Genomic DNA, 27897 nt, shown 5'->3' with positions numbered 1-27897 from the left:
AAATATGAGTCAGTGTAATCAATATGTAATAACTACATAAAAAATGCATGAAATTATTATGTGACGTGCAGTCATATTCAGGTCCTGTTTGGTCAACAAACTTATTTGACACGTCAAATAGTGTTAAATAGTGTATTTGTTTTGACACGCAAAGACCCAAACGTTGTTTCATAGAAATCCTGATTGAGAATGAAACGACTGAACAAATTAACAACTTAACAACACAGCAAGTGAAAAAAATAAGTTTTGATGATGTTTTACTGGTAATGGGGACATACGTAAATGCCAACAAAAACACTTTTTGGTCAGTGTGTGTGTGTGTGTGTGTGTGTGTGTGCAACATTTATTTAACTAGGCAAGTCAGTTAATTTAAGAACAAATTATTATTTACAATGACGTCCTACCCCGGCCAAACCCGGACGACGCTGGGCCAATTGTGTGACGCCCTATGGGACTCCCAATCACGGCCGGATGTGATTCAGCCTGGATTCTAACCAGGGACTGTAGTGACGCCTCTTGCACTGAGATGCAGTGCCTTAGATCGCTGCATCCATGTGTGTGTGTTTTAAGTATTTAACTGTACTAGAATGCTTTGAAGGCCACTAAAAAATGTATCGCTATCGTTTTTTTTGGCAAGGAAAATATTGGATATCGGTATCGGCCAAAAATGTTATATCGGTGCATCACTAATTGTTAGTTCTCAAAGATTATTATAGTCACAAATATATAGATTCATTTTTCCATCCCGGAAAATATATTTTAAAAAAATATATAAAATTTTGGATTTACGTGACCCGAATAAACTCTTAAGCAGCCCACCCAAGGATTACAATGGCAGAAAAGTCCCTGCTCTCGCACAAAAAAAACATACACATCGTCTTTCTCTGTATTTTACTATCTAAACTTGTATCATATCCTCCTCCCTCTGTTCCGACAGCAACAGCTTCTCAACAGGAACCAGAGGTGGAGTCAACCTCTGAACCCTCAGCCAAACCACCAGGTCCCTCTTCCAGCGACCAGCCCCCCCTCTGGTATAGCATCTGCCCCCACAGACAAAGGCTCCTCTCCTACCTGCAGCGTGGACAAGTGCAAGGACAGGGCCTCTGTTACTGTGCCCTAACCACTACACTGCACTCACACATTTTTACTCTACAATCCTACATTCTGTTAAATGTATGTATCTGTCGGAAAGGGACTAGAGGATATGTACAATAGACCAAATCTCTCTGCGACCAACTAATCTGGGAATGTCGAGCGAATCTCAGTATGACCACAGAGGCAATTAAACCACCAAACACCCTCAACCTCTCCTAGTCAGGCTCAGGGCTTTTAAATGCCATGGACACTCTTTGCATGAAGGCCTGCTCCTCTGTGATTCAGCTGACTTGTCCCGTCTCGATTTGTTTAATGTCTGCTTCGTGATCTGATATTTCAAGCCATCTTTCATCCTCTTCAAAGTCTGTGCCCTAGACTGAAGGAGTTACTTACCTTGTCCTTGTGACTGTATTTCATCTGGATGTAATACATTTTCATTACCTCTCACCTCCTTTCATCCCCATTTGATGTCCCTCTCACCACCTACCTTAACGATATAGGTATCTACAGGAGAGCCCATCAAAATATCAGACATCAAAGTTTTCTGTATTCTGACAGCACTCTTAAAGGAAAACTCCACCCCAAAACTATCTTCTGGTATTTGTTTCATTAGCCCATGGTTTATATAGTCCCAAAATGTTTTGCATGTCAGCAATCAAGTTTAAGATATGTAAATCTTAAAATACAGAAATACAGCCAGTATGATGCTGCGTATTGCATCATTTGGGTGGAATTTTCCTTTAGACAATCTTAAACTGTGATGCTGCTCTTTAAAATATACCCCAAGTCTTTATAGTTATTTGCCGACGGAAGTGAAACGGCACATTATTGTGCCAGCCATTTTTGGGACATCCAACAGATTTAAAATATAAATTCTACATTGTCAATACAGTTTAAAATATTTCATAATTTACTAAATTGTCATTAAGTTATCAAACCCTCCCCCTGTGTGTGCATTATTGGTTCATACTCATATTATATAGTAATTCAGTGTTTACATAGAATTTAACCAACTGTGATGTATAAAAATAAAAAAACATAATGGCTAAAACTGTACAATGTTTTTGTAAGAAGACACATGGACGATATTTATAGTGCTTACAACAAGCATATGAGGTTCTCTTTTTTTATATCACTGTTTGTGAATGTTCAAAATGTCTTGAAACAGCTCGACTCTGGAAAACAGTTGTATTTGAAAATGCATTATAAGACTTCCTATGAATGTCACTAGGACCCTCTGTTCAGACTGTCAGATCTATTTCTCGCGTCTACCTTCGTTTTTGTGGTTACTTCGGACTATGATAAAGCGTGTTGGAGGGTAAAGGAAACTACAAAAGTTATTATTATACTGAGCATGTTTATTTGTCCCCTTTTTTGTCTCACGTGCTCTTGTTTACATATTGTACATACAGTAAATGGATTGTTAATGTCTTAAAGAAAACAATTAAAACGGGTCTGACCAACCTGTCTTGTGAAAGTGCTTTCTTGGAATAAGTGGGCTTTGTTGCCACCTGCTGTCCTACTGGTAACAATGTTTAATGGTTTAGCTAAGTAGCATTTGTTGGTGTGCTCAAATTCAAAGCTAGGCTATACAGCGTTTGTTTTTCAATTTTATTGTTTACAAACATTGGAGTAAAACAAACTTATATTTTGGGTTCTGATGGTGGTACGACAATTGAATTTAGCTCATGAGGCATTTAAGTTATTTTGGTGTGTGTGTGTGTGTGTGTGTGTGTGTGTGTGTGTGTGTGTGTGTGTGTGTGTGTGTGTGTGTGTGTGTGTGTGTGTGTGTGTGTGTGTGTGTGTGTGTGTGTGTGTGTGTGTGGGGGGGAAAAAGTATTTAGTCAGCCACCAATTGTGCAAGTTCTCCCACTTAAAATGATGAGACAGACAAAATTTGCAAAATATGGTGGAAAATAAGTATTTGGTCACCTACAAACAAGCAAGATTTCTGGCTCTCACAGACCTGTAACTTCTTCTTTAAGAGGCTCCTCTGTCCACTCGTTACCTGTATTAATGGTACCCGTTTTAACTTGTTATCAGTATAAAAGACACCTGTCCACAACCTCAAACGGTCACACTCCAAACTCCACTATGGCCAAGACCAAAGAGCTGTCAAAGGACACCAGAAACAAAATTGTAGACCTGCACCAGGTTGGGAAGACTGAATCTGCAATAGGTAAGCAGCCTGATTTGAAGAAATCAATTGTGGGAGCAATTATTAGGAAATGGAAGACCTACAAGAGTACTGATGATCTCCCTCGATCTGGGGCTCCACGCAAGATCTCACCCCGTGAGGTCAAAATGATCACAAGAACAGTGAGCAAAAATCCCAGAACAACACGGGGGGACCTAGTAAATGACCTGCAGAGAGCTGGGACCAAAGTAACAAAGCCTACCATCAGCAAGGGCATTGAAGATGAAACGTGGCTGGGTCTTTCAGCATGACAATGATCCCAAATACACCGCCCGGGCAACGAAGGAGTGGCTTCGTAAGAAGCATTTCAAGGTCCTGGAGTGGCTTAGCCAGTCTCCAGATCTCAACCCCATAGAAAATCTTTGGAGGGAGTTGAAAGTCCGTGTTGCCCAGTAACAGCGCCAAAACATCATTGCTCTAAAGGAGATCTGCATGGAGGAATGGGCCAAAATACCAGCAACAGTGTGTGAAAACCTTGTGAAGAAAACGTTTGACCTCTGTCATTGCCAACAAAGGGTATATAACAAAGTACTGAGAAACTTTTGTTACTGACCAAATACTTATATTCCACCATATTTTGCAAATAAATTAATAAAAGATCCTACAAGGTTATTCTCTGGATTTTCTTTTTCTTATTTTGTCTGTCATAGTTGAAGTGTACCTATGATGAAAATTACAGGCCTCATCTTTTTAAGTGGGAGAACTTGCACAATTGGTGGCTGACAATACTTTTTTGCCCCACTATGTATGTATGTGTGTGTATATATAAATTAAGTCCACAAAGGTTAGGTAGGAGGACTACTTATTGGTAGGCTATTCTTTGAGCACAGAAGGCATCTTTTGTGGTTACTTGAATTTTTGTAGCTATACTTCCAAAAGGCTTTATGTAGAAGCACCTTTCACCATAAAGACAACTCATCATGCATATAACCCGTTTGGCATGGACATTGACACAGGGCTTCCATCATTTGAAAGTAGTCAACTGGGTGGAGATTCCTTTGAATTGGGAGCAAATCAGCCAATGAAGAAGAAAATGTACTACTTTAAAATGGAGATCACCTCAGAGTGGCGAGGAGGAATCTTCCATGTCAGGAAACAACTTTACCATTTTTGGTATTCAGGTTTCACTCAAATGTTGTAAGCTTTGTTTTACTATTGACAGTTATAGCTGAGTTCGGGGATGGCTTTTAAATTTTCTCCCCTTAAATATAAGTAATTGGATTTATTTGTTTCAGTCTCTGAATTATTGGTGTAGTGTTAGCTGGTCTTGGAACTGTGACAATGGGCAGCCTCACCCCGCTTGGCTCTGTGGGATATGTAGTGATTTTGCCAACACACAGCAGTGGTGGTCGGTAACGTTTAAGATGAGAGAGGACAATTTTTTATTTATGAGCATGGCCTTATTTATATTACAGCACATTGGATGACTGTCATTCATATTCCATTCACCCAGCTCAATGTAACATTGTTAGGTTTAGGCTACTACATGATATTCAAATTTTCCCTATACCCATCATGAGGTTGCTACAACCTAGCCTATGATGTGGGTGCACAGGTCGAAATATATTTTTGAGTAATCAAGGTGACAAACAGTGACACATTCACAACTGCCTTGCACACTCTTATTTTTTTAATTTTACCTTTATTTAACTAGGCAAGTCAGTTAAGAACAAATTCTTATTTTCAATGACAGCCTAGGAACAGTGGGTTAACTGCCTGTTCAGGGGCAGAACGACAGATTTGTACCTTGTCAGCTCTGGGGTTTGAACTTGCAACCTTCCGGTTACTAGTCCAACATTCTAACCACTAGGCTACCCTGCCGCATCTAGCTGATCTGTGGTGTAATCATTAGTCCAACAGTTGCAAACGAGAGTTTCTATTGGACAAATTCATGTATGTTTATCCCCATTTTGTTCCGTTTGCTTCCATTTTTAGAAGAAAGAAAAAACAGAATCGGCAGAATGAATACACCCCTGATCACATGCAAACACAGTTCACTTTCATAGCAGCCACATATAAACAGCATGATCAGTTTGCTCGTTGTATAATTCCTTCTCACATCTATAAGCTCTCCTCTCACATTTTCCCTTCGCTTGTGGACTTCAGTGCACAACACATCAGCTGTATGTGACCAGGCAAAAAAAACTTTCCAAGCCAAACGTTTATATTATAACGCTAACCGCTACACAAAGCCTACATCGTTGTCACCATATTACCTAACATCATAGTCAACATAGCTACTAGAACTAATGCATTAGTAAACTCGCCATAATCATGCAGTCAGTTTAGCAGTTACACTGGCAGGCCCTGGTAGCAATAGATTTATAAAAGCTTACCTTGAATTGAAATAATTCCAGTGTTGGATAGCCATAGCCAGCTAGCTAACATAGCATCCCTCTGTTTGAGTCAGGTGTTTGAGTAGGCTAAACTAGCTAGCTGCATTTTTAAATAAACTAATTGGTTAAAAACTGTTAAACTATTGTCTTTCTCTTTATCAACTACTCACCACATTGTATGCACTGCAGTGCTAGCTAGCTGTAGCTTCTGCTTTCAGTACTACATTCATTCTCTGATCCTTTGATTGCATGGACAATATATCAGTTCATGCTGCAAGAGCTCTGATTGGTAGGAGGATGTCCTCCTGAAGTTGTCATAATTACTGTTTAAGTCTATGGAAGGGTGTGAGAACCATGTGCGTCGTAGGTTTTGAATTGAAGTCAATGTACCCAGAGGAGGACGGAATCTAGATGTCCCCTGCCTATACCATGGCCACTACCCTACAGGGTGCTGTTGAGGCTACTCTAGACAATATTTTTTCAACGGACTGTCTTATCTGTTGATTAAATTAAACTTGATTAATATAATGAGTAATCCAGGAATGTCACGAGTTAATTGACACATGAAAACTTTTGAAAATAGCCACTCTATGGAGCACAATGACTACAATGAATGGCTAAATTACTTCCGGACACGCAGAGCTCCTCCTCCTCACTGCTCTATGGCATTGACCATGGTATCACAGACCCTATAATGGCAGATACAAAGATGAGTCCTAGCTCTATGCCACAAATAGAACAATAAGACAGATATTTCACTGGATGTATAAATATGAAGCATCTGCTTGACGTTTCCATTCAATACCAAATATGGTAGTGAGAGTAAGCTCAGGGGCCTGCAGTGGGAGAAGATGGAAGGAGATCGATTTTCTCCTACATTCTGCACATATTCTCATCGATGAAACATTTGATCTCAATACAGTTTTCTGATCCCAAAACTATAATATGTTATGAACAGAGTGGACTAAGTTTTGTAGCCTTTAGCCTTTGCCAAATTTGTAAAAAAAAAGTGCGTTGTTTAGAAGGAGTGAAAAGGCGAAATGAGTTATTGCACACGCGCACTTCACAGCGTTGGCGTTCCCTAACGAAAATATGCGGATATATGCTAGCACGGGCCGATCTCGCTATCTCTTGCTTGGTTCTTCCCACCTCCTTGCTTGTTCTGGCCACTATGACTCATCTGTTTCCATTGGAAACGACAGGCTATGGTCTATCTTGGTATAGTTTAAAAAGTCTTTGTCCATGCCTTTCACACACCATTGACCTCGCGAGCATTGTGCGTACTTCTCGCGCGACTTCTTTCCATCTCAAGAGCTGGAGCTTGATTGAGCGCTCATGAAGAGAGGAAGAGGCGAAACAAGAGGGATAACTGCCCAAAAGCTGTCTTCTCCAGCAGGTAGCGTTTTTTCCGCTCACCAAGCGAATACTTTTTGTATGGAGGTCAATGAGACAGTGTCGAATTTGGTTAACAAACAATGTAATGGCTTATTTGCTACGTGTGGATTATTTGATCGAGTAGAAGTTTCGTAATGATTAGGTTGTTACGAGTGTACTGATATAAGTAGGACACATGACATACCGGCAACTTTGAGAAAAAACACTTAATATCGGTGTTGTGCCTGGTCGTCACTAGTTACCACAGCCACAAAGTAATAACCCCCTGTAGAAGTCTACAACGTATCTTCTTAAAATGTGATTTTAAACCTAACCCAAACCGTAACCACACTGCTAACCTTATTCCTAACCCAGACCTTAAATTAAACCAAAAGGCACATTTTTGTTATGATGAATGTTGATTATTTTAACTTTGTGGCTGTGGTAACTAGTGGAAAACATTGCCTGTCTGTTCTCTCATTGGCTAGAATGGTCTGACAGACTTGCCTCTTCCCGTCTACCTTGTATTTTTGAATAAATGTATTTTCATTGATAATAACAACTCGTTCATAACCAAGTGGGAAGATGGTATTTACCACATATGACAGGAAACAATTCAGTTGTTCAACTGGTAAATTACTCTTTTTTTTGTGAGAAAATAAAATGATGCATAGCTCGAACATTGTACAAAACAATATACAAATATCAAACATAACAAAATACCCCCCAAAATACAATAAATCCAGAGAGACACAAAAAAATTACATTTTGATAAATTTGGACATTTACAGATATAGTAAGTTCCTAAATTTGTCAGAAAGCCGTTTTCATTTCAAGTTAAAGCATACTGTTCGCTAGCTAGCTAACGTTAGCTGGCTGTCTCGCTAGTTAACGTTACGTGTATGATCTGTGTAGTAATATTATTTGTATCTCAGAGTCATTTGCATTGCTAGTTATAGCCTAATGTTAGCTAGCTTGCTAACATTGAACCTGGTTGGCTAGCTAACCTGAAGATTCATGCAGGGTAGTAACATAATGAGTTGGGATTAAATAAAATCACATTTTATTTGTCACATACACGTGTTTAGCAGATGATATTGCGGGTGCAGCGAAATGCTTGTGTGAAGTTGTGGCGGCAGGGTAGCCTAGTGGTTAGAGCATTGGACTAGTTAACCGAAAGGTTGCAAGTTCAAATCCCTGAGCTGACAAGGTACAAAATCTGCCCCTGAACAGGCAGTTAACCCACTGTTCCTAGGCCATCATTGAAAATAAGATTTTGTTCTTAACTGACTTGCCTAGTAAAATAAAGGTAAAAAAATAAAAAAATAAAATCAAGTTCCTTGAGGGCCGTCATAGTATCGGCTTGAGGGGGATATACACAGCTGTGACAATAACCGAAGAGAATTCTCTTGGGAGATAATACGGTCGGCATTTGATTGTGAGGTATTCTAGTTCCGGTGGAGTTGAGTTGAGGAGTTGAGTTTCTGTATGTTATTACAATTACACCATGAGTCGGTAATCATGAAACACACACCACCACCCCCCCTCCTCCCCCCCTTCTTCTTCCATGTTTCCATGAAGCCGAGTATGTTTACAATCTCTGATGTCTCCCTGGTAATACTGGTGAGTTACCGCCGTTCTGATACCCAATAGTTCTTCCCGGCTGTATGTAATAACACATAACATTTTGTGGGCTAACAATGTGGTTCAAATTAGGTTATAACGTTAGGCCAACGAGACAGTGTCCAGGTTCTAAAATTCTCTGGTAAAATGCCTTGCTTTAATTTTGTCACAACAGTCACAACCGTAAGCTATTTTCTGTAATTGCCTTGCCATTAACTTGTAAATAATGATCTTGTTGTGAGTTTATTTTTACGTAATAAAGAAGACAAATGAGCTGAAGTGAAGACGTTGTCAACTATAAAATATTGTCATTATTTGAACTGGCTAGCCAGCTAACTTAACATTAGCTAGCTGGCTAACAAGCTAGAAACTAACTGAAACATTGTTTAGAAAGTTGCTTTTAGTTACCTGGTTTGCTAGATTGACATAAACTACAATAATTTTTAAATGGGTGGGTTTATTGGTATTGAAATAACACTAGTTATGCTATTTTGGACCACCAGTGCTGCCGATGTCATGCAGGCAATAGTTTTTGTGATTATACTTTTTCATAACGACAACGACAACTTTGATGTCTGACGACAATAGAATGTTTATGATGTCACTGCGACAACTGTCGATAGACGTAGTATAAACCAGCCTTTAGACTTGAAAGCTTTGGTTGTTTAGTACATGGGCTCACATGTAAATCCTTAAAGAGATGGGTGGGGATAAGGCTTAAGAGGGTGTAAAAGATGCTGAATGGGTGTAGACAAAGAATAGCTCTTCAGTAGGTTTACCAAAACATTTAAGGGTCATTTTCTCAAAAGTTATTAAACTTTCAAAGCAGAATTACTTTCCCATTGTTGTGGTGTATGATATTCCATTTTCTAGCTCTGTTGTGTCTCTAATTTTATCCAATGTAAAAAACACTGTTTCAAATTTTGCTGCATAAGACCAAATCGGTCGGTCACAAATAATGTAGACACTTCTTTGATAATTAGCTTTTTCTTTATTTTAGAGATGTTATGTAATATTGTATTGAAACATTTTTTCCCCCCCATGAAATTAATTTTATGGATGAACATTTTTCCCAATAAAATAAACAAATTCACCATTTATTGGCAGCCACTACCAAAGATGTTATTGCTTATAGGTTTACCCATCTTATCACTAATATATATTTTCCTATCAGTCCAAAATATTTCAATATGCAAACAATCACAAAAGCTGCATTCATTTTCAACATTAATTACATATTTAGAAATAAGACTATTACAAGGATAACATCTGTGAAGGATCTTGAAAGAGACTTTTCTTACTTTATTAGTAAACAAATATTTATGTTAATTAGTCCACCCATGCTGTCATTTCACATAAAATGATGATGCCCATTGGAAACTTGCAGCAGGGGTAAACTTCCTGTCTAAATTGTTCTTACATTTCTAATACATTGATGCCATTCATTTCTACACAACTTAGTACATATAATGAAAAGCTTGATCGATCCTTCAGTAAAGTAAAGATTCCATTGGGAATAGCTTTCTTTAAAATGCCATATTCCTTACACAACATAACAAAGCTATATTTGGCTAATAATTCATTGTACATATTAAGATTACCATTATCATTTATAAGTTGACTAACCAAAGATGTAATTGGAAAACTAAAAATGGAAAAATAAGGTTTTATTTCTATATCTAACATCACCGTTATTCCAAATAAAACATTTATATGGAGAGAAGTTGTGCTTGAATATCAAGGACCAGCACATTAGAGCTTGTTTTGGAAATGTTGCAAATATAACCAGGAATTTTAACCACAGCATAAGGGCATTGGAGTAAAAAATTAAGCCCCACAATTTTCTGGAAAATAAACAGTAGTGTTTTTTAGATACTTCTTCATCCAGTTCACTTTTGTAGTCTGATTAAACAGTGTAAAATCTAAAACATTTACACCACCATCACAAATCTTGTTGGTAACAACATTCTTTCTGATCTTTTGTAGCTTATTTTTCCAAATTAAATGGAATAATAATTTGTCGAGAGTGGTACATGTAAACTTGGGAATCTCTAAAGAGGTAAAAAGATAAGAAGTTTGAATAAACCCTCTGCCTTTAACAGGAGAACTCTACCCTGAATAGATACATCTCTTGCCAACCATGAATAAAATGTATTTTCTATAGATTTAATTAAGGAATTGACATTAATATCTTTAATTTCATTAGTATTTCGGGTAATTTTGAGTAGGTTACAACATCGTTGACAGAAATTTCAGGACTCATTGTGTCTTTAAGTGCTAAAAGTGCTTTAAGTGGTAAAATTTCACATTTTGCAATATTCAAAACCAAACGTGACACTTGAGAGAATTGCTCTACTGTATGTAGGGTTACTGGAACCTGATTTTCATTTCTCAAAAACAGGGTTGTATCGTCAGCTAACTGGGAAATCTTCACCTCCTTATCACAGACAATTGAAGTCAGAAGTTTACATACACCTTAGCCAAATACTTTTAAACTCAGTTTTTCACAATTCCTGACATTTAATCCAAGTAAAAATTCCCTGTCTATGGGCGATTAAGGATCCCTACTTTATTTTAAGATTGTGAAATGTCAGAATAATAGTAGAGAGAATGATTTATTTCAGCTTTTATTTCTTTCATCACATTCCCACTGGGTCAGAAGTTTACATACACTCAATTAGTATTTGGTAGCATTGCCTTGAAATTGTTTAACTTTGGTCAAACGTTTTGGGTTGCCTTCCACAAGCTTCCCACAATAAGTTGGGTGAATGTTGGCCCATTCCTCCTGACAGAGCTGGTGTAACTGAGTCAGGTTTGTAGACCTTGCTTGCACACACTTTTTCAGTTCTGCCCACACATTTTCTATAGGATTGAGGTCAGGGCTTTGTGATGGCCACTCCAATACCTTCACTTTGTTGTCTTTAAGCCATTTTGCCACAACTTTGGAAGTATGCTTGGGGTCATTGTCCATTTGGAAGACCCATTTGCGACCAAGCGTTAACTTCCTGACTGATGTCTTGAGATGGTGCTTCAATATATCCACATAATTTTCCTTCCTCATGATGCCATTTATTTTGTGAAGTGCACCAGTCCTTCCTTCAGCAAAGCACCCCCACAACATGATGCTGCCACCCCCGTGCTTCACGGTTTGGATGGTGTTCTTCGGCTTGCAAGCCTCCCCCTTTTTCCTCCAAATGTAACGATGGTCATTATGGCCAAACAGTTCTAGTTTTGTTTCATCAGACCAGAGGACATTTCTCCGAAACGTATGATCTTTGTCCCCATATGCAGTTGCAAACCGTAGTCTGACTTTTTTAATGACGGTTTTGGAGCAGTGGCTTCTTCCTTGTTGAGCGGCCATTCAGGTTATATCGATACAGGACTCCCTTTACTGTGGATATAGATATATTTGTACCCGTTTCCTCCAGCATCTTCACAAGGTCCTATGCTGTTGTTCTGGGATTGATTTGCACTTTTCACCCCCACCTACATATACAAATTACCTCAACTAACCTGTACCCCCGCACACTGACTCGGTACCGGTGCCCCTTGTATATAGCCTCGTTATTATTGTTATTCCTATTGTGCTACTTAAAAATAAAAAAAATCTAACTTTTTTTGTTGTCTACTTGGTAAATATTTTCTTATCTATTCTTGAACTACACTGTTGTTTTAAGGACTCGTAAGTAATCATTTCATGGTAAAGTCTACACTTGTTGTATTCGGGACATGTGACAATTAAAGTTTAATTTGATTGGATTTGAATTCACCCCCCTGAGACAATACATGCTAGAAACACCTTTGGTAGCTATAAAAGCTTTGTCTTTTGGGGTAAGTCCAAGAGCTTTGCACATCTGGATTGTACAATATTTGACCATTATTCTTATTTAAATTGTTCAAGCTCTGTCATGTTGTTTGTTGATCATTGCTCGAAAGCAATTGTCAAGTCTTGCTATAGATTTTCAAGCTGTGTCAAAACTGCAACTAGGCCACTAAAGAACATTCAAAGTCATCTTGTGATGTAGGTCATTGTCCTGCTGAAAGGTGAATTTGTCTCCCAGTGTCTGTTGGAAAGAAGATTAAAACAGTTTTTCCTGTAGTATTTTGTCTGTGCTGTCTGCTTCTTTTTATTCTAAAAAACTCCCTAGTCCTTGCCGATGACAAGCATACCCATAACATGATGCAGCCACTAGCATGCCTGAAAATATGAAGAGTGATACTCAGTGATGTTGTCACACCTGCTTCCACTCCCCCTTTCTGGTGTTCGAGGCTGTCAGGCTGCCCTTTATTACGCATATTTGCACCAGGGACAAGGTTTTTAATCTTCTTCCCATTAAGCTTTTCCATTTTCAGAATCTTCTCTTGATGAGCCTGGCTACAAAGCAAAAAATATTAACAATCTACCATTTCCAATGAACCGAGCTAATTTGACTTCATCTACCTCTTTCTCTGCGGCATTAGTTGGTCAGATTTGGTGTAAATGAGGCCCTGTTGTCTCATCAAACACTATCACCACTTTCCACTGCAACACATTATTACTTTTGCTTCATTGGCCCTCTTTATGCTTTCTCTACTAGATGCTCTATGGCTTTCTGTATAATGATCTCTCTTCTTTCTATGTCTTTCCACTATCATTCTGGTCCTTGACCCTCATCCTCCCGCTCTATACAATCAGAACTGACATCCATATTGTTGGCATTCCAGCACAACTGTTGCTTCACCAACTGTTTCTCAATTTCCTCCACTTCGTCCGCACTACTCTCCCCCATTTCCGAAACATTAAATGTCTTCAATATGCAAAAATAGCACAAAAAAAGGCTCAATCTCTTTTCCTCCAGGCCTTTCAGCCATAAGCCAAATCATCTTCCTTGCGGATCTTTCCTGACAGTTTACACATTCAGATCGAAATCATTGTTAATTAGTATCATTACCTTTTTTGAGTTCCTTTGTCCATGACAGAAAATGATTTCACCACCCCAGTCTTTTTTTCATGCAACTTCATCTTTAGATGTAGAGTGAGTTTCCTGTAACAGTAGATGTTTAACAGATTGCCTTTTCTTATAATCTGCTAAGACATTACACTTATAATTGGCTATACTTATTTCACCCCTCGCTGTACTTTTAGTTTATGGTTGACACAGCGTATTTGCCATTAGCCAATCATGTTTCTCATGGATTTCAAAGCATGTGAATGCATTCAACTTGTATTTACAACTTCACAACTGGTTATTATCACCTTCCCACTTGGTTATGAACGCAGCATAAATTTCGATTTGGATGACCGTTCAAAAAAAAATTACAAGTCGTTGCTCGTTTTTTTCCGCGGTCCCAGTTGTCTTGAACACACTGAGGTCGTAGGTCGGAGATTTCGTAGTTCCAAGTTGTCGTGAACGCAACAACACAGTGGAGGAGAAGACAAAATGGAAGGCTGTGTAGACATTTTCCTACGACAGAACACAACTGGATAACCAGTAAGGTAGCTAGCTATTGTTTAAAAGAATATCGTAAGATTTATTAATACAATTATATTTTACAACAACAGTTAGTTAGACGCAAGCTAGCCAAATTAAATTACATTAAAACATTGTCACGCGGTAAGGCTCCTTGACCCTGTGAATAGCATAGGCCAGTTAACTAGCTAACGCCAGGTAGGCTTGCTAGCAAGTATGTTATTTTAATTTTATTTTGTATCAATAATGGTTTGTAGTTATACTGCTATATATAATACCACTACACACGCCGCTTGGCTAGCAAGCTAGGTTGCTAACGTTAGTGCAAACATTCCACGAGCTGAAGTTAACGTTAGCTTGTTAGCTAGCTTGCTAGGTGGGGGGAGGGTGTCTAGTCTAGTTTTTTAAAACGGCCTACTTGTGTTTTAGTCACTAGATAAAGCGTTAGCTAGCTACATACCTACATTGATGATTTCATTCAGTGGCAGTAATGTAATATTTCAGTGGTGGACTTCATTAATCTTCATTTTTGCGGTGTCAGTGTTAACAACACAACTTCTAAAATTAACTGTATGTCTAATTTACAAGCCTCTGTAGTAAACAGCAAGTCCTGCTTGAAATTCACATTTTCTACGGGATGAATGAGGGAGGAATACTTGATCAGAGAAATGGTCGTTGTTTGATGTTATGGACATGGGGGGGATGCACGGTTTTTGAACACCCAAGTGATGTCTCTTTCTAGTCATGACATGACATAATGCTCATAGTCTTGTCTACGAGCTAGATGCAGCTTTTTTTTAATGCTTGTCTGATTCTGAATTCAAACTTGGCTTGTGTATAACTCTGGTACAGGGCGTTAGTGCGGCCCAGCCAGTGAACTAGAATGATTAATTATATTTCTATGGGCTCAGGTAGGCCCAGTGTTAGCAAGCGTCATGTAGTGAGCTACTGTCCGTTATTTACATCAGGTGATGTGATTTCACAGGCGTTTTTTTTCTTCGTTTTCTCCCCCCCACCATTATTTAACCAGGTAGGCTAGTTGAGAACAAGTTCTCATTTGCAACTGCGACCTGGCCAAGATAAAGCATAGCAGTGTAAACAGACAACACAGAGTTACACATGGAGTAAACAATAAACAAGTCAATAACACAGAAAAAAATAGTCTATATACACTGTGTGCAAAAGGCATGAGGAGGTAGGCAAATAACTACAATTTTGCAGATTAACACTGGAGTGATAAATGATCAGATGATCATGTACAGGTAGAGAGAGATATTGGTGTGCAAAAGAGCAGAAAAGTAAATAAAAACTGTGGGGATGAGGTAGGTGAAAATGGGTGGGCTATTTACCAATAGATTATGTACAGCTGCAGCGATCGGTTAGCTGCTCAGATAGCTGATGTTTGAAGTTGGTGAGGGAGATAAGTCTCCAACTTCAGCAATTTTTGCAATTCGTTCCAGTCACAGGCAGCAGAGTACTGGAACTAAAGGCGGCCGAATGAGGTGTTGGCTTTAGGGATGATCAGTGAGATACACCTGCTGGAGCGCGTACTATGGATGGGTGTTGCCATCGTGACCAGTGAACTGAGATAAGGTGGAGCTTTACCTAGCATTGCCTTGTAGATGGCCTGGAGCCAGTGGGTCTGGCGACTAGAGCATACAAGTCGCAGTGGTGGGTAGTATAAGGTGCTTTAGTGACAAAACGGATGGCACTGTGATAAACTGCATCCAGTTTGCTGAGTAGAGTGTTGGAAGCAATTTTGTTGATGACATTAAAGATGGTAGCTATTTATTTATTTTATTTTTTAATTTAAGGACCCCTTTAGATATATTCAGTACCAGTCAAAAGTTTGGACACAGCTACTCAAAGCTTTTACTTAATGGTTTACTGTTTCCTACATTGGTGAATAATAGTGAACACATCAAAACTATGAAATAACACAATGCAATGATGTAGTAACAAAAAAAGTAGCCACCCTTTGCCTTGATGCCAGCTTTGCACAGTCTTGGCATTCTCTCAACCAGCTTCACCTGGAATGTGTTTCCAACAGTCTTGAAGGAGTTCCCATATATGCTGAGCACTTGTTGACTGCTTTTCTTTCACTCTGGTCCAACTCATCCCAAACCATCTCAACTGGTTTGAGGTCAGGTGGTTGAGGAGGCTGGGTCAACTCCATCACTCTCCTTGGTCAAATAGCCCTTAAACAGCCTGGAGGTGTGTTGGGTCATTGTCCTGTTGAAAAACAAATGACAGTCCCACTAAGTGCAAACCAGATTGGATGGTGTATCGCTGCAGAATGCTGCGGTAGCCATGCTGGTTAAGTGTGCCATGAATTCTAAATAAATCACTTAGTGTCACCAGCAAAGCACCATCACACACCCCCCTCCATGCTTCACAGTGGAAACGACACAAGCAGAGATCATCCGTTCACCTATTCTACATCCACCTATTCTGGAACCAAAAATCTCAAATTTGGACTCATAAGACCAAAGGACAGATTTCCACTTGGGATGCACAATATATCGGTGAACATATCAGAATCAGACGATATTAGCTAAAAATGTCAACATCGGTATTGGCCGATGTGCAAAATCGATGTCAAGCTGACGTGCATACCTATATAACGAAGGTACATGACGTAATGACGCCAAGTAAAATTTTAGGCTGTAAGTGCAACACAGCATTCCTAAACTAGCCCACAATGTATGCTTTGTGGATCGAGCAGTCAACAAGTCAAGCAGACATTTGAAAACAAGAGTAACAACATTTCAGCGAGACAACTCAAAGGCGAAATCCATTAAAGCCAAGATAATGGAATTCATTGCCCTTGAAAATCAAACGTTTTCTGTTGTGGGTGATGTTGGTTTTCGCAGACTGGTCGAGCACCGGTTAACACTACCAAGTGCGCTATTTTTCAGATGTTGCCCTACCGGAGTTACACAGTAATAGCGTCACTGCTATTAGCATCATGACATACATACTATAGAACTCCGTATGGTTCTTTGTGTGTCAAAAAATATACAGTAGCCCTGTCAAAAGCTGTACAACAAAGTCAGCAAACAACGGCCATGCACAATGTCATTACAATACCGCGTTGGTAATAAAGCATAATTTGTTCGACCGCGACTTCTGAGGTAGCTAGCTTTAGCTTGGTACCTAGCACCAATACAACCAGCCTGAAAACAATGACCAGTAGAAACTGCAGTCATTTTCATTATTCTTAGCAATGATTTAGGAATCCTTGTAAGTATTAGCTAGGTTGCCACTTGTTGTTTGCCTATTGAAATTGAACTTCAGTTCATAAAAATAAATAGCTAGCTGTGTACAGCTTACAGACGGTAGGCAATTAAGGTCACAGTAATGAAAACTTAGGACACTAAAGAGGCCTTTCTACTGACTCTGAAAAACACCAAAAGAAAGATGTTCAACTGCGTGAACGTGCCTGAGGCATGAGAACTGCAGATGTGGCCAGGGCAATAAATTGCAATGTCCGTACTGTGAGATGCCTTAGATAGGGATACAGGGAGACCGGATGGACAGCTGATCGCCCTCGCAGTGGCAGACCACGTGTAACAACACCTGCAGAGGATCGGTACATCCGAACATCACACTTGTGGGACAGGTACAGGATGGCAACAACAACTGCCCGAGTTACACCAGATTAACTGTATGTCTAATTTACAAGCCTCTGTAGTAAACAGCAAGTCCTGCTTGAAATTCACATTTTCTACGGGATGAATACTTGATCAGAAATGGTCGTTGTTTGATGTTATGGACATGGGGGGATGCACGGTTTTTGAACACCCAAATGATGTCTCTTTCTAGTCATGACATGACATAATGCTCATAGTCTTGTCTACGAGCTAGATGCATACTTGGCTTGTGTATAACTGGTACAGGGCGTTAGTGCGGCCCAGCCAGTGAACTAGAATGATTAATTATATTTCTATGGGCTCAGGTAGGCCCAGTGTTAGCAAGCGTCATGTAGTGAGCTACTGTCCGTTATTTACGTCAGGTGATGTGATTTCACAGGCGGTTATTTAAAGATGGTAGCTATTTATTTATTTTATTTTTTAATTTAAGGACCCCTTTAGATATATTCAGTACCAGTCAAAAGTTTGGACACAGCTACTCAAAGCTTTTACTTAATGGTTTACTGCTTCCTACATTGGTGAATAATAGTGAACACATCAAAACTATGAAATAACACAATGCAATGATGTAATAACGAAAAAAGAAGCCACCCTTTGCCTTGATGCCAGCTTTGTGCAGTCTTGGCATTCTCTCAACCAGCTTCACCTGGAATGCGTTTCCAACAGTCCATATGGGTCTTTGCGTGTCAAAAAATATGCAGTAGCACTGTCAAAAGCTGTACAACAAAGTCAGCAAACACCGGCCATGAACGATGTGTTTACAATACCGCGTTGGTAATAAAGCATCATTTGTTCGACCGCGACTTCTGAGGTAGCTAGCTTTAGCTTGGTACCTAGCTCCAATACAACCAGCCTGAAAACAATGACCAGTAGAAACTGCAGTCATTTTCATTATTCTTAGCAATGATTAAGGAATCCTTGTAAGTATTAGCTAGGTTGCCACTTGTTGTTTGCCTATTGAAATTGAACTTCAGTTCATAAAAATAAATAGCTAGCTGTTTACAGCTTACAGACGGTAGGCAATTAAGGTCACAGTAATGAAAACTTAGGACACTAAAGAGGCCTTTCTACTGACTCTGGAAAAACACAGAAAGAAAGATGTTCAACTGTTCAACTGCGTGAACGTGCCTGAGGCATGAGAACTGCAGATGTGGCCAGGGCAATAAATTGCAATGTGAGACGCCTTAGATAGGGATACAGGGAGACAGGATGGACAGCTGATCGCCCTCGCAGTGGCAGACCACGTGTAACAACACCTGCAGAGGATCGGTACATCCGAACATCACACTTGCGGGACAGGTACAGGATGGCAACAACAACTGCCCGAGTTACACCAGGAACACACAATCACTCTATTAGTGCTTAGATTGTCCGCAATAGGCCTAGAGACGCTGGACTGAGTGCTTGTAGGCCTGTGTTAAGGCAGGTCCTCACCAGACATCACCAGCAACAACGTCGCCTATGGGCACAAACCCACCGTCGCTGGACCAGACAGGACTGGCAAAAAGTGCTCTTCATTGATGGGTAGCAGTTTTGTCTCCCCCGGGGTGATGGTCGGATTCGTGTTTATCGTCGAAGGAATGAGCGTTACACCGAGGCCTGTACTCTGGAGCGGGATCGTTTTGGAGGGGGAGGGTCCGTCATGGTCTGGGGTGGTGTGTCACAGCATCATCGGACTGAGCTTGTAGTCATTGCAGGAAATCTCAACGCTGTGCGTTACAGGGAAGACCACCACCTCCCTCATGTGGTACCCTTCCTGCAGGCTCATCCAGACATGACCCTCCAGCATGACAATGCCATCAGCCATACTGCTCGTTCTGTGCATTATTTCCTGCAAGACAGAAATGCCAGTGTTCTGCCATGGCCAGCGAAGAGTCCGGATCTCAATCCCATTGAGCACGTCTTTGACCTGTTGGATCGCAGGGTGAGGGCTAGGGCCATTCACCCCTGAAATGTCCGGGAGCTTGCAGGTACCTTGGTGGACGAGTGGGGTAACATCTCACAGCAAGAACTGGTAAATCTGTTACAGTCCATGAGGAGGAGATTCACTGCAGTACTTAATGCAGCTGGTGGCCACACCAGATACGGGCTTTGTTCAGGGACACATTATTCAATTTCTGTTAGTCACATGTCTGTGAAACTTGTTCAGTTTATGTCTCCGATGTTTAATTTTATGTTCATACAAATATTTACACTTTATTTTTTTCTGAAAATAAATACAGTTGACAGCGAGAGGACAATTTATTTTGGCTGAGTTTAGTAATCTAGCGAACTATAGCTACTGAAACAGATTGTCGTTTTGCTATGTTTTTGGGGAAGAACATTGATTGTGTCCATGAGCTAGCTATTTTTTTCATGACCAGCACTGTAGTTTCGCGAGACAACTTTACCAGCATCATAGAACACGTATCGATGAATCGTTTTGATTCTTGACACGACAAGTAGGGTCTTTTGACATGTCAAATAGTATATTTTTTGACACGCAAAGACCCAAATGGCGGTCCATAGAAATGCTGGTTGAGAATTAAACAACTGAACAAATGAACAGCAAACCAGCATAGCAAATAAGTGAATGATGGCCGATTTAATTATGGCCGATTTCAAGTTTTCAGTAATCGGCCATTTTGGATGACGATAACGGCCGATTACAAAACAATCCACAAGGAGATTGCATGGCAGGCTGACCACCTGTTACACGTGTGCAGCATCAGAAGGACCTTGTGGCTGCAAGGAGCCAAGGTAAGTTGCTAGCTAGCATTAAACTTAACTTATTGAAAACAATCAATCTTCACAGAATCACGAGTTAACTACACATGGTTGATATATTACTAGGTTAACTAGCTTGTCCTGTGTTGCATATAATCAAAGCAGTGCCTGTTAATTTACCATCGAATCACAGCCTACTTCAACTTCGCCAAACTGGTGATGATTTAACAAAAGCACATTCACGAAAAAAGCACAATTGTTGCACAAATGTACCTAACCATGAACACCAATGCCCTTCTTAAAATCAATACACAGAATTATATATTTTTAAACCTGCATATTTAGTTAAAATAAATCCATGTTAGCAGGCAGTATTATTTAGGAAATTTGTGTCACTTCTCTTGCGTTCAGTGCAAGCAGAGTCATGGTATATGCAGCAGTTTGGGCCGCCTGGCTCTTTGCAAACTGTGAAGACCATTTCTTCCTAACAAAGACCGTAATTAATTTGCCAGAATTTTACATAATTATGACATAACATTGAAGGTTGTGTAATGTAACAGCAATATCTAGACTTAGGGTTGCCACCCGTTCGATAAATTTCGAAACAGTTCCGTATTTCAATGAAAGAATAAAATTATTATTTTTTAAATTATAGTTTCCGGATTTGACCATATTAATGACCAAAGGCTCGAATTTCTGTTTATTTATTATATTATAATTAAATCTATGATTTGATATTTGATAAAGCACTGAGCGGTGGTAGGGAGCAGACTGAGCAGTGGTAGGCAGCAGCAGGCTCGTAAGCATTCAAACTGCACTTTACCGCAGCTCTTAGCAATGCTTGAAGCACAGCACTGTTTATGACTTCAAGCCTATCAACTCCCGAGATTAGGCTGGCAATACTAAAGTGCCTAAAACAACATCCAATAGTCAAAGTTATATGAAATAGAAATGGTGTAGAGAGATAGTTGACACGTGCTATATTAACTACAGCCTAAAACTTCTTGCTGGGAATATTGATGATTCATGTTAAATTGAACCACCAGCTTCAATATATTCTCATGTTCGACATCGACATTGAAAAATCATAATCGGTCGACCTCTAACTAGAATGCTTAACGTTTTTAAAATCGGTTATCTGTATTGTTTTTTTTGGCAAGGGAAATATCAGGTATCGGACAAAATTGTCATATCGGTGCATCACTAATTTCCACAACTGATTGTCTCAAATGCATTAAGATGTAAAGAAATTCCACAAAGACATTTTCAACAAGACACACCTGTTAATTGAAATGCATTCCAAGTGACTACCTCATGAAGCTGGTTGAGAGAATGCCAAGAGTGTACAAAGCTGGAATCAAGGCAAAGGGTGGCTACTTTGAAGTGTCTAAAATCAAAAATATATTTTTGATTTGTTTAACACATTTTTGGTTACTACATGATTCTATATGTGTTATTTCATAGTTTTGATGTCTTTACTATTATTCTACAATGTACAAAATAGTAAAAAATAAAGAGAACATGAGTAGGTGTGTCAACTTTCGACTGGGACTGTGTATATTTTTTATTTGATAAAATATTGAGTTTATCCTCCCGGGTGGCGCAGTGGTTAAGGGCTCTGTACTGCAGCGCTAGCTGTGCCACCAGAGACTGAGTTCGCGCCCAGGCTCTGTCGTAACCGGTCGCGACCGGGAGGTCCGTGGGGCGACGCACAATTGGCCTAGCGTCACCGGGTTAGGGAGGGTTTGGCCGGTAGGGATATACTTGTCTCATCGCGCACCAGCGACTCCTGTGGCGAGCCAGGCGCAGTGCGCGCTAACCAAGGTTGCCAGGTGCACGGTGTTTCCTCCGACACATTGGTGCGGCTGGCTTCCGGTTGGATGCGCGCTGTGTTAAGAAGCAGTGCGGCTTGGTTGGGTTGTGTATCGGAGGATGCATGACATTCAACCTTCGTCTCTCCCGAGCCCATACGGGAGTTGTAGCGGTGAGACAAAATTGTAGCTACTAAAACAATTGGATACCACGAAAAAGGGGTAAAATTCAAAAATTTATAAAAAAAAATATTGAGTTTGGCCTTTACTAATATAGCCCATAGCATTGAATAACACATTCAGAAATGGCAAAACAGGCAGTCCTAAAAATAAATCTGAAGGCATTCGTGGTTTCTTTGCAGCAATTCGACCATGAAAGCCTGATTCACGCAGTCTCCTATGAACAGTTTATGTTGAGATGTGTCTGTTACTTTGCCATGGGTGGCTAATTCGGGTCTCCCGAGTGACGAAGCGGTCTAAGGCACTGCATCTCAGTCCAAGAGGCGTCATTACAGTCCCTTGTTCGAATCCAGGCTGTATCACAACCGGCCATGATTGGGAGTCCCATATTGGCCCAGTGTTGCCCAGGTTTTACCAGGACAGGCCATCATTATAAATAAGAATTTGTTAACTGACTTGCCTAGTTAAATAAAAGTACAACACATTTTTTACATTAAAAAAATGTCTTTCTTACAGTTGAAGTCAGAGGTTTACATACACCTTAGCCAAATACATTTAATTTTGACACCTAAGTAGTAGGTTACAACATCGTTTACAGAAATTCCAGGACTCACTGTGTTTTTAAGTGCTAAATATTGGTAAAATTTCACATTTTGCAATATTCAAAACCAAACATGACACTTGAGAGAATTGCTCTACTCTATGTAGGGTTACTGGAACCTGATTTTCATTTCTCAAAAACAGGGTTGTCAGCCCACTGGGAAATCTTCACCTCCTTATCACATACAGTTGAAGTCGGAAGTTTACATACACCTTAGCCAAATACATTTAAACTCAGTTTTTCACAATTCCTGACATGTAATCCTAGTAAATATTCCCTGTCTTAGGTCAGTTAGGATCACCACTTAAGTTTAAGAATGTGAAATGTCAAAATAATAGTAGTGATTTATTTCAGCTTTTATTTATTTCATCACATTCCCAGTGGGTCAGAAGTTTTCATACACTCAATTAGTATTTGGTAGCATTGCCTTTAAATTGTTTAACTTGGGTCAAATGTTGCGGGTAGCCTACCACAGGCTTCCTACAATAAGTTGGGTGAATTTTTGCCCATTCCTCCTGATAGAGCTGGTGTAACTGAGTCAGGTTTGTAGGCTTCCTTGCTCGCACACGTTTTTTCAGTTCTGCCCACACAAATGTTCTATAGGATTGAGGTCAGGGATTTGTGATGGCCACTCCAATACCTTGACTTTGTTGTCCTTAAGGCAATTTGCCACAACTTTGGAAGTATGTTCATTTGGAAGACCCATTTGTGACCAAGCTTTAACTTCCTGACTGATGTCTTGAGATGTTGCTTTAAAATATCCACATAATTTTCCTGCCTCATGATGCTGCCACCCCTGTGCTTCACGGATGGGATGGTGTTCTTCGGCTTGCAAGCATCCCCCCTTTTCCTCCAAACATATGGCCAAACAGTTCTATTTTTGTTTCATCAGACCAGAAGAGATTTCTCCAAAAAGTATGATCTTTGTCCCCATGTGTAGTTGCAAACTGTATTCTGGCGGTTTTGGCTTCTTCCTTGCTTTCAGGTTATGTCGATGTAGGACTCGTTTTACTGTGGACATAGATACTTTTGTCCCTGTTTCCTCCAGCATCTTCACAAGGTACTTTGCTGCTGTTCTGGGATTGATTTGCACTTTTCGCACCAAAGTTCGTTCATCTCTAGGAGACAGAACGTGTCTCCTTCCTGAGCGTTATGACTGCTGCTTGGTCCCATGGTGTTTATACTAGCATACTATTGTTTGTACAGATGAATGTGGTACCTTCAGGCGTTTGTACATTGCGTTTGGAAATCGCTTATAACCAGACTTGGAGGTCTACGATTCTTTTTTCTGAGGTCTTGGCCGATTTCTTTTGATTTTCCCATGACGTTGAGCAGAGAGGCACTGAGTTTGAAGGTAGGCCTTGAAATACATCTACAGGTACACCTCCAATTGACACAAATGATTTCAATTAGGCTATTAGAAGCTTCAAAAGCCATGACATAATTTTCTGGATTTTTCCAAGCTGTTTAAAGGCACAGTCAACTTAGTGTATGTACATTTCTGACACACTGAAATTGTGATAACAGTTAATTATTTGTGAACTAATCTGTAAGCAATTGTTGGAAAAATTCCTTGTCATGCCCAAAGTAGATGTCCTAATCGACTTGCCAAAACTATAGTTTGTTAACAAGAAATTTGTGCAGTGGTTGAAAATCGAGTTTTAATGACTCCAACCTAAGTGTATGTAAACTTCCGACTTCAACTGTATATCTAGGAGATATAAGAAAGCTAAGGAAAATATTTACTTTTTGTGGGTGGGGCACTCTAACTACCTTTTTATACTTCCATTAATTGTTTTAAAACTGGTACTGATTACAGTCAGACAAGTCCTGTGACAATTGTAGGTGTTGTGAAGCAAAACGATGAACATCGTGTTCGTTGGAGTCTCCCCTTTCCACAGTGGGATTCCGTTAGTTTGTATCCTATACGGTACGGATGCTACAAACAGATGTTGTCACATCAATTACTGATTTCAGATGAGTCCCGTGATGTTTATAGAGCAAAACGGAGAATACCATCGTGATAATCTATTTTCCATATTAGTTTGTTGGCCAAACCGTTCTGACGCTACATACGTTTTTGTGAGAAGACCTATTTTCAGGATGTCTCATGGTCTGACAAACACCACTGTAGCTTGCCCACCTTCCACCGCAGATGCGGAAGGCCGACATCGGTGGATGTGTTGAATTGAGACGCAGCCCATGCAAGACTGATATGTCTAGCTTAAACTGACAGATTTTGATTGGGATGTTTTGTTACCTATACTGACGCACCCATGTGTCAATGGACTTAACGATTAATGCAAAGTGATGGACTGCTCTTCAAGTCTCTCGAAGTGTAAATGTGCTTCATTTCAATCAACAGCATTTCTGGTAGATTGGATAACATTTGTATTTCTTAATTTGACAGGTCTACCATGGAGGGCTTTATGGATATCAATGAGATCCATGACATTACTGGCACTGATACAGGTATTACCTTAACTATTTTCCTTCCCCTTTTAGTCTTAATGTAATGGACTGTGCGTTAGCTGTCCAAATAATGCGATTGGATGGAGATGATGATACATTTTCTGTCATTGTTTTTCTATCCTTGCTGTTCTTCTTGGTGTAGAGGAGCACAGAATAGATGCAGAGCGGGTGGAGGGGGCCGAGAGGAGTGCTAGGCCGACCATCAGCGAGTTCAAAAAGACCTGGGGCTTCAGGCGGACCACGGTTGCCAGAAGAGAGTTTGTGGGATTGGATGAGATTGAAGATCCAGAATCTCCACCCCTACCCACACGTCGGGGCAGAGGCCGCCCAGCCAAGACCTATTCAAGACGTGGGCGAGGGGGGAGAAGAAGCGTCCCAGCCGACCTGGAGTACTCTGGAACGGCCTCCCCAATTCCAATGGACACAGAGCCTTCCTCAGATACCCAAGAGCCCTGCCCAGGTGGCAGCTTAGATCCCACCTCTTGGCAGGACTTTGGATCTGCATTTGGCACTGCTTTTTCTCTACTTGGGGAGAAGGAGGAGGACTACATGCCCATGACTGCTCCTGCCCAAACTATGGCTGCCCCTAGCTATGGGGCTAGTAGGGTCGTGGAAGTTGCCTCCAGTATTGAGGAGGACAGTGATGAGCTGACCCTGAAGCAGCTCCAGGAGCGGCTGAGCACTAGGGGGAGAGGGGAGTCCAGGGGAGGGGGTCAGAGGGAGGGGGAGGGGAAGAGGGAGAGGGAGAGGTAGAGGACGTGGTAGAGGTAGGGGGCGTGGGAGGGGGAGGGGTGTAGAGCCAGAGTCGAGCACTGCGGATGAAGAGGAGGTTATTTTTGTAAATGAGTTGGAACCGCAGCAGGTGCATCAGCCTCAGGAGGAAAGGGAGAGGAGTCCTGAGAAGGTTGTGGTAGAGTCTCAAAGCCCTTCTCCTTCTCAACAGTCGAGCTCAGACTCTATGCCTCCTCTTGAGTCTGATCCAGAAACAACAGAAGAAAAGGCTAGCCAAAATGATAATGTAACAGAGGCAAAGGACGAGGTGGAAGAGGAGGAGAGGATCGAGGAAGAAAAGTCGGAGTATTCTAGCATATCGGATAGTGAGGGCTACAACCCCCATGCCCTTTACTGCATCTGTCGACAGAGGCACAACAAAAGGTATGTGTGTAGCATTGTCCTGGATGGTATTCATCTGTGAAAACAAGCAAGCCGTATGTTTTTGGTTTAGCAACTCTACGTCTCGGCACTTTCCATCTGCCACACGTCTATTTCTAAATTGTCTGTGGTTATTGATTTTAGTTGTTGTTCTTTAGCTGACATTTTCTTATTGCTCTTCTGATTCCTTATCCAGGTTCATGATCTCCTGCGACAATTGTCTGGAGTGGTTCCATGGCGACTGCGTTGGCGTCAGCGAGATTCAAGGCCGAAAGCTTGAGAGGAGTGGACGAGACTGGATCTGCGCCACCTGCACCAACAAGAGCCAGAGCCAGCCAGACCCCCAGCAGAGCTCCCCTGACTGCCTGACACTGCCCTACTCGGGGGAGGAGGAGATTGTACATGAGGAGCAGGCCAGCGAGGTGAGAACAATGACAAAAAAACACTGATTCCTTTGCTAGCAAGCAAGGAAATAAATTGTAGTTTGTGGTGTTATATGGCTTTCCTTGCTTTGTACGGCACAAACTTGACTACATTTTAACCATGGTGTTTATTTGCATGTTTGAGATGTGTGCTGACGTGAGTCTGGTCCTAGGAGGCTGTGGTGCAGGAGGTGACAGAGATGGTTGCTGAGGCTGAGATGGAGTTGGACGGTTCCCTACCCCAGTGCATCGGCTCAGGGTGCAGTAAGCACGCCCTGCCCGACTCCGTTTACTGCGGCACAGACTGCATCCTGCGGCACGCGGCTGCCACTATGAAGACGCTCTCCAACTCCAAAGAGACTAAAACCAAGCAACGCCCACAGAGGAGAGCAGTAGCCAAACTCGGCCCTAAGGTAACCCGTGGTTCAAAATAGGTTGTTTTGGTTAAGAGACTGCCTAAGATTTTTTTTCTTCTTCTGCATGTTGTCCTTGTTTTGTTTTGGTGAAGATTGTATGTTGAGATTGTTACCTTTTGAAATGGATAAAGCTGACACCTGACACAGTCACTCACATAGTATGAGTACATTTAACCCCAAATAAGCTGATGTCGACCTCTCTGAATATTTTGACCTCAGGGTCAGAGGTCAGCTAGGATGCCCCAGAGGTTGTTGGCAGAGCGGCCCGAAGAGGAGGGTGAGGAAGAGGAGGCTGAAGAAGTTGAGGACAAGGAAGCTGACACATCTACATCTACCTTATCCTGTGACCCTAGTCTCACTGCAGTACAGGCCACATCCATAGAATCACCTATGTTTTACAAGTCGAGTA

The 27897-nt window shown here is 40.8% G+C and overlaps 2 protein-coding genes and 1 pseudogene across 3 annotated transcripts in view; all 3 read left to right on the top strand.

Moving 5' to 3' along the window:
* Window positions 1-2558, top strand: part of LOC124045703 — a 30110-nt pseudogene extending 27552 nt beyond the window's left edge. The window contains exon 21 of the transcript XR_006840889.1: window positions 938-2558. The product of XR_006840889.1 is annotated as a protein kinase C-binding protein 1-like (transcript). The remainder of the gene's footprint in view (window positions 1-937) is intronic.
* Window positions 2559-6953: 4395 nt separating this feature from the next.
* Window positions 6954-26251, top strand: LOC124046848 (death-inducer obliterator 1-like). Its single transcript, XM_046367639.1, has 3 exons — window positions 6954-7024; window positions 25437-25498; window positions 25641-26251. The coding sequence occupies exons 2-3, from the start codon at window positions 25444-25446 to the stop codon at window positions 26249-26251; spliced, it is 666 nt and encodes a 221-aa protein (XP_046223595.1). The 5' UTR covers window positions 6954-7024; window positions 25437-25443.
* Window positions 26252-26282: 31 nt separating this feature from the next.
* Window positions 26283-27897, top strand: part of LOC124045702 (death-inducer obliterator 1-like) — a 29892-nt gene continuing 28277 nt past the window's right edge. Inside the window, 4 exon segments of the mRNA XM_046365239.1 lie at window positions 26283-26653; window positions 26847-27072; window positions 27246-27485; window positions 27708-27894. Of these exon segments, the coding sequence (XP_046221195.1) occupies window positions 26457-26653; window positions 26847-27072; window positions 27246-27485; window positions 27708-27894 (850 nt within the window). The 5' untranslated portion in view covers window positions 26283-26456.

This window comes from Oncorhynchus gorbuscha, linkage group LG10 (genome assembly GCF_021184085.1).
Source record: "Oncorhynchus gorbuscha isolate QuinsamMale2020 ecotype Even-year linkage group LG10, OgorEven_v1.0, whole genome shotgun sequence".
Taxonomy (NCBI): Eukaryota; Metazoa; Chordata; class Actinopteri; order Salmoniformes; family Salmonidae; genus Oncorhynchus; species Oncorhynchus gorbuscha.
Note: the sequence above shows the minus strand (reverse complement) of the source record. Positions and strands in the feature narration are given on the sequence as shown.